The sequence below is a fragment of the Mobula birostris genome, chromosome 6 (assembly GCF_030028105.1).
Source record: "Mobula birostris isolate sMobBir1 chromosome 6, sMobBir1.hap1, whole genome shotgun sequence".
Lineage (NCBI taxonomy): Eukaryota > Metazoa > Chordata > Chondrichthyes > Myliobatiformes > Myliobatidae > Mobula > Mobula birostris.
In genome coordinates this window covers 167,920,811-167,934,263 of record NC_092375.1, presented here as the reverse complement: position 1 = coordinate 167,934,263, position 13,453 = coordinate 167,920,811, and the positions used below count along the sequence as shown (strand labels likewise).

Sequence of the window (13,453 nt, the reverse complement as noted above, 5' to 3'; positions counted from 1 at the left end):
AGGAGATTAGAAAGCAAAACAAGCATCCGTCGGTGGGGGGAGGAATAGTTCCCTACAACATTTTGTGAAAATTAATCCAAAACTAACAGGTTTGGGTGTGGAAATAATTTAAAATTTACCACTGGTTACTAATATCAATAACTAAAAAGAAAACTACTTGTAAGTCAAAATGAACCTATAAAATATTTAAATTGTTTTGCAATTATATAATGTTTTCATTTAGGAGTACAGGTGGGTTGATTTTTTTTTAAAAAAGGTATAGGGAAAATAGCTTAATAACTATTTTGCAATTACTGATGTTATGCATCTTTGTAATCAAAACAACAATGTAAGCAAAATATATTTTTTGATGAATATATATTCTCATTATCCTATTTCATTTATGTTTGTTTTTTTACTTGTAGTGTCCTAATTAAAAGGAATAGTAGTCACTAAATTACTAGGAAGTGAAACACACACTGTATTTATCTGCTTGTCAAAACATAACTAATGAGAAAGCATTCCAAACGAAATAGTTCTCATATTTTAATTTACCTCAAAAAGCTTCACAAATGACAATGCCACTATTTTCTTTAGAAAATGAACCTCTTTCTGGTGGTACAAACCTATCTGTCAAGTGAATATGCTCAGTATATAGTTCTTCTCTAAGCAGACAGCTTACAGAACAAGATATTAAGCTTCAGAAACAATTCATGAAAAGTCAAATTCATATTTCATATCTGCCATAAAAACTCATCAGTGTAATAAACCCCCCTTCTCTAGGGTTTTAGCCTACCATCTGCTGCTATATTACTTATCTTTATTTTTCAACTAATTAACAGCATAATCTTCTAAATTCAGCAAGTTAATTATCATTATTGTGGTCTTTGCAGCATCATCAGTCCTTCTGAAGCAGTCGCTCTCCACCCCCAGAGAATGTGTGTAAATGAAGCAGGTTGGGAGAGGGTCTGTTTCCTTGGAGCAGGCTCATTAGGTGTTTGCTGATGAGCTCGGCATGCAGGGAAGCAGGTCACAAGAATTCTGCTGAACATGAGGTTCCATACTGGGCTCAGTCTGCTTAATGTATGTTTTTGAACCTTTGCCAAGCTGCCCTCCATCAGCTCTCACTAGAATGTACCCTACAGCAAACACTGTTGGCTGCCCACTGTGTGCAAAGCAATTCCTCAGTTTGTCACAGGAGTCTTACACAGACTTCTAGGGAAGCAATAGCTGGCTATATCTAAGACAATAACAAAACTTTTCCCTAGGCAGCTTAACAGTCACTCACATCTGCTAATGCTAAATCGCCCAATAAAGATCATTAAAAATCTACATTTGTTACAAAGTATTTATGCAATGTTAAATGTATATTGCTAAATATATACTGTATAAACTAGCAATACAATATTGTTTTTCTATGTAAACATTATTGCTACCTGTTTTGCTCTCAAAGTGAAAAAAACTTTTAATACAGTATCATGATCAACAGTTGTAAACCCCATTCTATATCAAGACTTTGGCTTTTGTAAAACTGCTTCAGATTAATCTTCTTTTCAAACAATACCAAATCTGTTGTCCTATAACCTTGTCCAAACTTTGTCATGTTTTGGTGCTATCTAGCAACAGATGGATTTTAAATTAGATTATCAACGGAATATTTAGGTATTATTACACCTAAGAAATTGAGTTATTCTTTCATCTCCCCCCCATCCCAAAGGTCCTGGAAAATTCAACATGAAACTGAGATACATACATATTTTATTCCCTAGAGCAATAAACTGGTGAGCATATGAAGCAAACAGCTGCTTGTTCACCCCAAGGAATTTGGCCAAACAATCACTGCCACTCAGTTTCTTCGTAACAGCTCAAAATATACCTTGACCTCTCATTGGTTGTCCTGCAGCCAACCAGGGATGAAACATTATATTACGCCATACAAAAATTCCATTCCTCGGCCAGCAACCCAATTACTCTCTATGGTTGCTGTGATAAACTGGACCATAATCTTCACATTTCCTAAACTTTGCTATCACCCCTCCAACACAGAATCACCTAATTACACTTCTGGTGGTAACACTGTGCATTTTCACCCTGAGTTCAGCCCATCTTTATGAAGATAATCATTCTGGGTGAATCACACCTGGGTGAAATATCATTCCCCACCCACATCTCCTCCATTTCCTGAACATCTGCATTGATCCCACACTGGATCAGCAAACTTGGTGATGATACAAAGACTGGAGGTGTAGTGGACAGTAAGGAAGGTTTTCAAAGCTTGCAGAGGGATTTGGACCAGCTGGAAAAATGGGCTGAAAAATGGCAGATGGAGTTTAATACAGACAAGTGTGAGGTATTGCACTTTGGAAGGACAAACCAAGGTAGAACATACAGGGTAAATGGTAAGGCACTGAGGAGTGCAGTAGAACAGAGGGATCTGGGAATACAGATACAAAATTCCCTAAAAGTGGTGTCACAGGTAGATAGGGTCGTAAGGAGAGCTTTTGGTACATTGACCTTTATTAATCAAAGTATTGAGTATAAGAGCTGGAATGTTATGATGAGGTTGTATAAGGCATTGGTGAGGCCGAATCTGGAGTATTGTGTTCAGTTTTGGTCACCAAATTACAGGAAGGATATAAATAAGGTTGAAAGAGTGCAGAGAAGGTTTACAAGGATGTTGCCAGGACTTGAGAAACTCAGTTACAGAGAAAGGTTGGAAAGGTTAGGACTTTATTCCCTGGAGTGTAGAAGAATGAGGGGAGATTTGATAGAGGTATATAAAATTATGATGGGTATAGATAGAGTGAATGCAAGCAGGCTTTTTCCACTGAGGCAAGGGGAAAAAAAAACCAGAGGACATGGGTTAAGGGTGAAGGGGGAAAAGTTTAAAGGGAACATTGCAGGGGCTTCTTCACACAGAGAGTGGTGGGAGTATGGAATGAGCTGCCAGATGAGGTGTAAATGCGGGTTCTTTTTTAACATTTAAGAATAAGTTGGACATACATGGATGGGAGGTGTATGGAGGGATATGGTCTGTGTGCAGGTCAGTGGAACTAGGCAGAAAATGGTTCAGCACGGCCAAGAAGGGCCAAAAGGCCTGTTTCTGTGCTGTAGTTTTCTATGGTTTCTATTCTTGATGCCATAACAGTAATAAGAGTTCCTCCTGTCCTTACCTACCATCCCATCAACCTCTACATCTAACACATCATCTTCCGCAACTTCCACGATCTCCATAGAGAAGAACATACCCCTTCAAGTCAGTATTTAGTTGAGGTACCTTTGGCATCACTTATAGCCTTGAGTCTGTGTGGATAGGCCTCTATCAGCTTTGCACATCTGGACACTGCAACTTTTCACCATTCTTCTTAACAAAATTGCTCAAACTCTATCATATTGTATGGGGATTGTGACTGAACAGGTCTTTTCCAGTTCAGCCACAGAATCTCAATTGGACCGGGTTGCTGGCCGGGGGGGGGGAGGGGGTGGTGGTGAATACTTATAAGCACTGTATCTTTACCTTACCCTCCCCACACCTTCCGCAGGGATCACTCCCTCTGCGGTTCTCTTATTCATTTGTCGCTCCCCACTAATCTCCCTCACGGCACTTAGCATGGCAACAGGCCTAAGTGCTACAACTGCCCACACACCTCCTCCCTCACATCTATTCAGAGCCCCAAACAGTCCTTCCAGGTGAGGCAACACTTCACCTGTGAATCTGCTGGGACTGTCTATTGTGCCGGGTGCTCCCGATGTGGCCTCCTTTACACTGTTAAGCTCCATCGTAAATTGGGACCCTGCTTCATCGAACACCTCTACTCCATCCGCCGCAAGTGGAACTTTCCGATGGGAAAACATTTTAATTCTGATTTCCATTCCCATTCCAAAATGTCAGTCCATGGCTTCCTCTTGTGCCAAGATGAGGCCACCCTTAGAGTGGAGGAACAATACCTTATATTCTGTCTAGGTAGCTTCCAAACTGATGGCATGAATACAGATTTCTCCTTCAAGTAAAAAAATTACCCCCCCTCCTCTATTTCCCACTCTGACATTTTAGCTCTTTTTAATCTGATCCATCCCCTCCTCCTTCCCTTTCTCCTATTGTCTACTCTCCTCTCCTATCAGATTCTTTCTTCTCCAGCCCTTGACCTTTCCCACCCACCTGGCCTCACCTATCACCTTCTACCTAGCCTCCTTCCACTCCCCCTACCTTTTTATTCTGGTGGCTTCTCCCTTCCTTCTCAGTCTTGGCCTGACTGTTTATTTATTTCCACAGATGCTGCCTGGCCTGTTCGGTACCTCCAGCATTTCGTGTGAGTTATCATGAGAAGTAGTTATCTTTATTCTTTCATTTATTTTTGCTGAGGATAAGCTAACCAGCATGCAACACCAGAGGACAACCAAGAGAAGAGTTTTTGTTGCCTCACAAAGCAACAGCACTGGGAGGCAGTGGTGTGAAGGTGCACTGCAAGACACAGGAAATACTTCACAATCAACTGAATATCTGCTGGGCACAGACCTGCCATCAATGAATAGCTTCATCAGCTAGCTTATTGCATTGTAAAATTCAAAACTTAGCTTCCTATAAGGAGCCTGTTCAACATGGTAAATAAGATACTGGGCAAAACCCAAGAAGTGCCTACAAAAATGGTAATTCAGAGGTCAGAAACAGAAATATGGAAATGTAGAAAACAACAAGAGGAGACAAAGAAAATATTAAACATTTCATAAAGAAATAAGAAATTGAAAGTAGTATCCAGACTGATAAAAGCATTTCTCAAAATATACACTGTGGTTAAAGACAGACCGGTGACATTTTAATAAACAAGATGGCAGAATTTAAAATGAATACTTTGTTTCCATTTTCACAGTACACAAAAGGATAAAAGAGCAGACACAGAAAGGAAATTAAAAATAAATCAAGTGAAGGAACTTACTGGATTCAATATAAGTAATAAAAGAATAATGGAGAAACTAATGGGATTTAAAATAGATAAATCTCTAGGACCTGACCATTTTCACCTCAGGGTATCAAAAGCAGATGAAGGAATTGCAGATAGATTAGTCATAATCATTCAAAGCTCTTGATTCAGGAATTATGCTGAAATGCCATTACCATTTTATCTTCAAGAATGGTGGGAGAGAAAATAATAGCTTTACTTCAGTCTGGTGTGTTTCGGATAAGTTTGGGAAGAGTGACTATAACAAGAAATTGCTGAACAAAGAGAGACAATTTAGCTGTAAGTGCAGCTCACAACAGCACAGGACAGAATAAGGCCATTTATCCCATTGAGCCTGTGACATCTTTTTGATAGAACTAAAAAAATTCCACTTTTCTATCCCAATGCCCCTTTAATTATTTTCTCAATAAATATTTGGCCACTTTTCTGCTGTAAACTAGGTGTTCTAGATCAGAGCAAATAGCTATCAAGAACAGTAAGTTTCCTTATCCCACCACCAAGCACGTCTTTCCCTCCTCCCAAATTTCTGCTTTCTGCAGGGATCGCTCCCTATGCGACTCCCTCGTCCATTCATTCCCCCCATCCCTTCCCACCCGGCACTTATCCTTGTAAGCAGAACAAGTACTACACCTGCACTTCCTCCCTCACCACCATTCAGGGCCCCAGACAGTCCATCCAGGTGAGGCGACACTTCACCTGTGAGTCTGCTGGTGTGATATACTGTGTCCGGTGCTCCCGGTGTGGCCTTCTATATATTGATGAGACCTGACGCAGATTGGGAGACCACTTTGCTGAACACCTACACTCTGTCCGCCAGAGAAAGCAGGATGTCCCAGTGGCCACACATTTTAATTCCACGTCCCATTCCCATTTGTCAAACCATGGCCTCCTCTACTGTCGAGATGAAGCCACACTCAGGTTGGAGGAACAACACCTTATATTCCGTCTGGGTAGCCTCCAACCTGATGGCATGAACATTGATTTCTCTAACTTCCGTTAATGCCCCTCCTCCCTTTCTTACCCCACCCCTATTTATTTTTTTTTATATTTTTCTCCTTTTTTTCCCTCTTTCTTTCCCTCTCATAAATACTCCTTGCCTGTCCTCCATCTTCCTCTGGTGCTCTCCTCCCCCTTTCTTTCTTCCAAGGCCGTCCGTCCCATGATACTCCCCCTTCTCCACCCTTGTACCCCTTTTGCCAATCAACTTCCCAGCTCTTGGCTCCATCCCTCCCCCTCCTGTCTTCCCCTATCATTTTGGGTCTTCCCCTCCCCCTCTCAAATCCCTTACTATCTCTTTTTTCCGTTAGTCCTGACCAAGAGTCTCGACCCAAAACGTCCACTGTACTTCTTCCCATAGATGCTGCCTGGCCTGCTGCGTTCCACCAGCATTTTGTGTGTGTTGCTTGAACTTCCAGCATCTGCAGATTTTCTTGTGTTTAAGTTTCCTTATCCCATGTTTGCCTATCTGTGGATACTGATCCTTCTGCTACTAAAACGCCTCCTTCCTTTTATATTAAAACTATTCTAGGTTCTGAACAACTTTTTCAAATCTTTTATCCTTTTCAGCTATACATAGAACAATCCTAGGATCTCCAGTCTCTAGAAGAAACATCTCTATTATCTTTGGTACTAGAAACATAGAAAATAGGTGCAAGAGTAGGCCATTCGGCCCTTCGAGCCTGCACCACCATTTATTATGATCATGGCTGATCATCCAACTCAGAACCCTGCACCAGCCTTCCCTCCATACCCTCTGATCCCCCTAGCCACAAGGGCCATATCTAACTCCCTCTTAAATATAGCCAATGAACTGGCCTCAACTGTTTCCTGTGGCAGAGAATTCCACAGATTCACCACTCTCTGTGTGAAGAAGTTTTTCCTAATCTCAGTCCTAAAAGGCTTCACCTTTATCCTCAAACCGTGACCCCTCGTTCTGGACTTCCCCAACATCGGGAACAATCTTCCTGCATCTAGCCTGTCCAATCCCTTTAGGATTTTATACGTTTCAATCAGATCCCCCCTCAATCTTCTAAATTCCAATGAGTACAAGCCTAGTTCATCCAGTCTTTCTTCATATAAAAGTCCTGCCATCCCAGGAATCAATCTGGTGAACCTTCTTTGTACTCCCTCTATGGCAAGGATGTCTTTCCTCAGATTAGGGGACCAAAACTGCACACAATACTCCAGGTGCGGTCTCACCAAGGCCTTGTACAACTGCAGTAGTACCTCCCTGCTCCTGTACTCGAATCCTCTCGCTATAAATGCCAGCATACCATTCGCCTTTTTCACCGCCTGCTGTACCTCCATGCCCACTTTCAATGACTGGTGTATAATGACACCCAGGTCTCGTTGCACATCCCTTTTCCTAATCGGCCACCATTCAGATAATAATCTGTTTTCCTATTTTTGCCACCAAAGTGGATAACTTCACATTTATCCACATTAAATTGCATCTGCCATGAATTTGCCCACTCACCCAACCTATCCAAGTCACCCTGCATCCTCTTAGCATCCTCCTCACAGCTAACACTGCCGCCCAGCTTCGTATCATCCGCAAACTTGGAGATGCTGCTTTTAATTCCCTCATCCAAGTCATTTATATATTGTAAACAACTGGGCTCCCAGCACTGAGCCTTGCGGTACCCCACTAGTCACTGCCTGCCATTCTGAAAAGGTCCCGTTTATTCCCACTCTTTGCTTCCTGTCTTTGTCCGATGATTTCACCGCTTTCCAAATGTGCTGTTATCACATCCTTGATAACTGACTCCAGCAGTTTCCCCACCACCGACGTTAGGCTAACCGGTCTATAATTCCCCGGTTTCTCTCTCCCTCCTTTTTTAAAAAGTGGGGTTACATTAGCCACCCTCCAATCCTCAGGAACTAGTCCAGAATCTAAAGAGTTTTGAAAAATTATCACTAGTGCATCCACTATTTCTTGGGCTACTTCCTTAAGCACTCTGGGATGCAGACCATCTGGCCCTGGGGATTTATCTGCCTTTAATCCCTTCAATTTACCTAACACCACTTCCCTACTAACATGTATTTCGCTCAGTTCCTCCATCTCACTGGACCCTCTGTCCCCTACTATTTCTGGAAGATTATTTATGTCCTCCTTAGTGAAGACAGAACCAAAGTAATTATTCAATTGGTCTGCCATGTCCTTGCTCCCCATAATCAATTCACCTGTTTCTGTCTGTAGGGGACCTACATTTGTCTTTACCAGTCTTTTCCTTTTTACATATCTATAAAAGCTTTTACGGTCCGTTTTTATGTTCCCTGCCAGTTTTCTCTCATAATCTTTTTTCCCCTTCCTAATTAAGCCCTTTGTCCTCCTCTGCTGAACTCTGAATTTCTCCCAGTCCTCAGGTGAGCCACTTTTTCTGGCTAATTTGTATGCTTCTTCTTTGGAATTGATACTATCCCTAATTTCTCTTGTCAGCCACGGGTGCACTACCTTCCTTGATTTATTCTTTTGCCAAACTGGGATGAACAATTGTTGTAGTTCATCCATGCAATCTTTAAATGCTTGCCATTGCATATCCACTGTCAATCCTTTAAATGTCATTTGCCAGTCTATCTTAGCTAATTCACGTCTCATACCTTCAAAGTTACCCCTCTTTAAGTTCAGAACCTTTGTTTCTGAATTAACTATGTCACTCTCCATCTTAATGAAGAATTCCACCATATTATGGTCACTCTTACCCAAGGGGCCTCTCACGACAAGATTGCTAATTAACCCTTCCTCATTGCTCAAAACCCAGTCTAGAATAGCCTGCTCTCTAGTTGGTTCCTCGACATACTATTTTAATAATTATTTTTACATCCTCTGCAAATCCTTGGCACCCCTCTGAAAGCGTTTTTCAAGTCCACTTTGGGAGGGGAAGTCGAGGGAACATGCACCAGTCCTCATTAAGGTGTCAGCAGTAGAAAAAGTGCAAGGCTTTAAATTTCTGAGTGTCAATATCTCTGAGAACTTGTCCAGGCCTAACACACTGATGCAATCACAATGAAGTCACACCAGAGGCTCTACTCATTAGAAACCTGAAGAGATTTGGTATCACACCAATGACTTCTACAAATCTTTACAGATGTATAGTGGAGAGCGTTCTGACTGCTACATCACAGCCTACATGGAGGCTCCAGTGCACACGATTACAAGAGGCTGCAGAGAGTTGTAGACCTAGCCAGTTCTATCCCTGACACAACCATCAAGGACATCTTCAAGAGACAGCACCTCAAGAAGGTAGCATTCATCATTAAGGGCCCTCACCATCCTGAACACGTCCTCATCTCGTTGCTACTTAACAAGGGGGTACAGTCGCCTAAAAACCACACTGAATGATTCAGGTACAACTTCTTCATATTTCTCAACAGTCCATGAACACTACCTTATAATTCCTTTCTCCTGTGCACTAATTATTAGTATTTATAGTCATTTGATTTCTTATACTGTTCTGCTGTCACAAAAGAACATATTTCACATCATATAAGACAGTGATAATAAACCTAATTCTGATGCTGAAAAATGATGTCCTGTATACCCCAGAACAGTACGTTAAATAACAATAAAAAGAACAGTGGTCATAACACAGATTTCTGTATAATACTGCAGAATATTTTACTTTAAATTAAGAAATAATTTCTCCCCAACACTCTGCTTTCTATTCTTTGGTCAATTTTCCTTTTCAAACAGCCTTTAATTTTAATATCAAATCTATGACATGGCTATAAATTGGAAGCATGAAGTTGCGAAAAGACACAGGCAGAATAAGTGGCCAAATAAGCATTCTGTTGTTTTGACATTAATTCACCAAAGTACCTTCCTTGGACTAAATTTAACTGAAATATATATTTAAAAAATACAAATATTCACTGCTACTATTTTTGTCAAACAGAATTTCAGCTTACAGTAAATACAACATTTTTCAAGTTTGGGACCAATTTCGCACCAGATGCCTACACTAACAGCCTGAAAATTGATGTGGGGAAAATGTGGTAAAATTAAAAAATAATTGGAATACTATCAGAAAATCATTAAAAGTGACCAATAAATATTTCAGAGCCAACCATAGAAAGTAGTGTCTGTTTATGCTGAGATTTTATCAGAGAGAGGATTGAGAAAAGTTGTTGATTAAAATTTACAATCTTTCTGGGTTTTTTCCTTTTTTTTTAAAGCAATGTTGACTTTATACTGAGAACAGGGAAAAGTATTTTATATTAATACAAATAGCATCAAAAATATTGGTAGTTATATTTTTTTGCCTTTACCAGTTTGGCTTCTGACTGTAGAGGTTGTGGTGAAGGAGGTTCAATGTTGTTGACTGGAGGACCTGGAATACCAGGAATATTAGGCACCATGGTGACAGGCCTGATAATCTAACAAGACAAAATGAAGTAATATGAATAAGAGGCAAAAAACATTAACAACAACTTGCATTTATATATTGCTTTATTGTAATAATACCCCCTCTTCAGAAAATAAAATTGCCATCACATCAAAGTAGGAGATTTCAATGCAGAGAACTACAGTATGGTGATTGACACACACAATCACTCAGCAGGCCAGCAGCATCTGAGGAAAAGCATAAACAGTTGACATTTCAGGCCAAGACCCTGCTTTTCCATAGAAGCTATCTCACCTGCTGAGTTCCTATAGCATTTTGTGTGTGTTGCTTGGATTTCCAGAATCTGCTGATTTTCTCTTGTTTGTGTATGGTGATTGAGACGGGTTTTAAAACCAAATGAGGGATGAGGAAAGAGGAAAAGGAAATGGAGAGGCAAAGAAATTTAGGGAGGAACTCATAAGAAATAGCTCAGAAAAGTGAAAGACGGCTATCATTGATAGGATGACGTCTGAAAGGATTAAATAAACAGCAGGCCAAAATCAATGGAAGGAAGATTTTAGAAGGTTATGATTACAAGCATCATGAGGCCATGTGGAGACCAAACACAAAAACTAAATTTTAAGTGCGAGGTATAGGAGAACAGGAAGCCTGGAAAACATCCCACTATTTGCCCAGAATCCCAATACTTTGTATCTCTCCACGTATCAACATTTATAGTAGTTCATTAGATACTACATGCAAGATTCTAGAACTTTCCTTGGGTTTCTCTCCTCACTCCATCTTTTAAAGTGCCAATATTCCTTATTACAAACCTTAAGCGTTTCATTCTAACCTCCTTTTCCCTGCTTTTTCTTCAGATCTAATGTATTTCAAAAGATATCTTGAATCACTTCTCTATGTTAACGATGTTGTTACCCACACATATCTAAAAGCAAAAGTATTGATACATCCTACTATTAGTAATACATTAAATAGCTTTTGCTGACATGCTACCACAGCTAGTTCTGATTATGCACAGAAAACATCTCTCAATTAAGCAAACTTAACTAAAAGTCCTGAAATAAATTACAGAAATACAGAAGATTAAAACAAGGCTTCTAATATATTTTGTCCACTTACGGGAACTGTTGTATGAATGCGGACGGGATTTGTGATTGATGCAGGAATAGTGACGGGCATCGTTTGTCCATTAGGTAGCTGTAATAAGAGAGGAACTGAACCAGATACTGGTCTAAAAATAAGCAAAATTTTAGAATTACTGTAACTATATTTCTAATAAACATTGCAACAATTACAAAAAATACATGTATTTAAACTGCAGATAAAGCATTTCAATTCTGACAAGTATTATACTCTCACGTAATCTAAAATTGGTATCTGAATATACGTATATTCAGAATTATACATCAACTCACATCTTTAGCTTCTTCTTGTACTACTTCCAGTAATGAATTAAAAGCATTATTAAAATAACCACAGTTTACATCTTTATTGTTCTCTCTTGGGGCGTGGACAGTAATAAACAAAAGCAACTATTTATTTCATGTTCCTAATGTTCTTCAAGAAGCTGGTGATATCCACCTTCAAACCACCCACAGCATTCTACCTGTTGAAACTACTCACACGCAATTAATGGGGAGGGAGTACCAGGATTTTCACTCAACAATGATGAAAATTTAGGGATAAATTGCAAAGCAGGACTAAGTGGAACTTAAAGGGGTAAAAGCTGGTGATGGTGTTGTCTTGTTCCAGGTAAACTTGCCCTCCTAGGGGGAAAATGTTAAGGTTGCAAGTTCTAGAGATGCTATTCAAGAAGCATGTTGTAATGCAGTGTGACTGGTGACTGATTACTGCATACTGGTGGCGGAAGGAATAAATATTTAAGTTTGTGGATAGAGTGTCAATAAAATACATTCTTTTTCTAGGATAACACTGAGCGCGTTGAATGTTGTTGCAGCTGCATTCATGCATACGAATGAACAAGATTCCATCAGACTTGCCCTGAAAATGATGGAAAGATTTGGGGGTATTAGGAAGTGATTTATCGACTACAGAGTCCCCAGTCTCTGAACTGTTCTATCCACAGTATTTTGTAACAGGTTCAGTTTCAGTTTCTGATCAATGGTGACCAGGGTTTGGTGGTGGGAGAACTGAAATCTCCTGGAGATGAGAGAACTCCTTTTTAACGGAGACAGCTATTGTCTGGCAAGTGTACTACTGAAGCATTCATTGCCACTTATCAGCCCAACCCTAGATTTGCAGTTTCATTACCTAAGGATTTGGGAAAGAATTGAACACTAGGACAATCGACAAGCACTTCCACGAGGTGAAAGGAAAGTCAATAATGAAGCAACTGAAGATAATTTGACCTGAGACATTATCCCCCGGTTCCCACTACTTTCAATTTTACAAAACCTCCTTGATGCACCCCTCAAGCTTAAACTGTCCTGAGCAACCATTGGGGAATTTACACACTTGCCTCCAAAATTTAGATTTTTTTCATCCATGTTTGAACTATGATTTTAATGCAGGCTAGAGAAGAGTGACTTGTAAGATGCCATACTGAGGACGAGTAAGAAAATTAGAAATAGAAAGAACATAGAAAACCTACAGCACAATACAGGTCATTCAGCCCACAATGATGTGCTGAACATGTACTTACTTTAGAAATTGCCTAGGGTTACCCATAGCTCTCTATTTTTCTAAGCTCCATGTACCTATCCAAGAGTCTTTTAAAAGACCCTACTGTATCCTCAAAGTTCTTTGAGAATGTGTCATTTATCTCTTTTGTCAAATTATCTCTTTTGTAGGTAAAACAATCAAAGGGTAGTTGCAGATTAAGACAGACAAAATAGCTTGCAGAGCTACAGGGAAAAAGGAAAAATGAAACCAATGGGATTGCTCTGCTGAGCTAGCATGGACACAATAGTTGAGGGGCCTTCTTTTGCAAAATAATGAGTAAGAATTATGAACAGCACCTTTCATCATGGAGCTGCTAGCCTACAGATACCATAGGTAGTCAGATTTTATTAGTCCTGCATTTTGTTAACAGAACATGCCTGAAAAGCAAGGTATTGATGCATTTCTGTCTAGAGTCCTGTATATAGTTTTGACCTTCATACTTAAGGAAGGTTATATGTATTGAAGACAGGTGAGAGAAGCATATTAGGT

At 40.0% G+C, this 13,453-nt stretch overlaps 1 protein-coding gene across 7 annotated transcripts in view; it reads right to left on the bottom strand.

Annotated features, from left to right (window-relative positions):
• atf2 (activating transcription factor 2) overlaps positions 1 to 13,453 on the bottom strand; it is a 147,565-nt gene that overhangs the window by 30,168 nt on the left and 103,944 nt on the right. For all 7 annotated transcript variants that reach the window (XM_072261828.1, XM_072261830.1, XM_072261829.1 and 4 more), the window contains 2 exons: positions 11,402 to 11,513; positions 10,206 to 10,313 (listed from right to left, as the gene is read on the bottom strand). In XM_072261828.1, the coding sequence (XP_072117929.1) occupies positions 10,206 to 10,313; positions 11,402 to 11,513 (220 nt within the window). The remainder of the gene's footprint in view (positions 1 to 10,205; positions 10,314 to 11,401; positions 11,514 to 13,453) is intronic.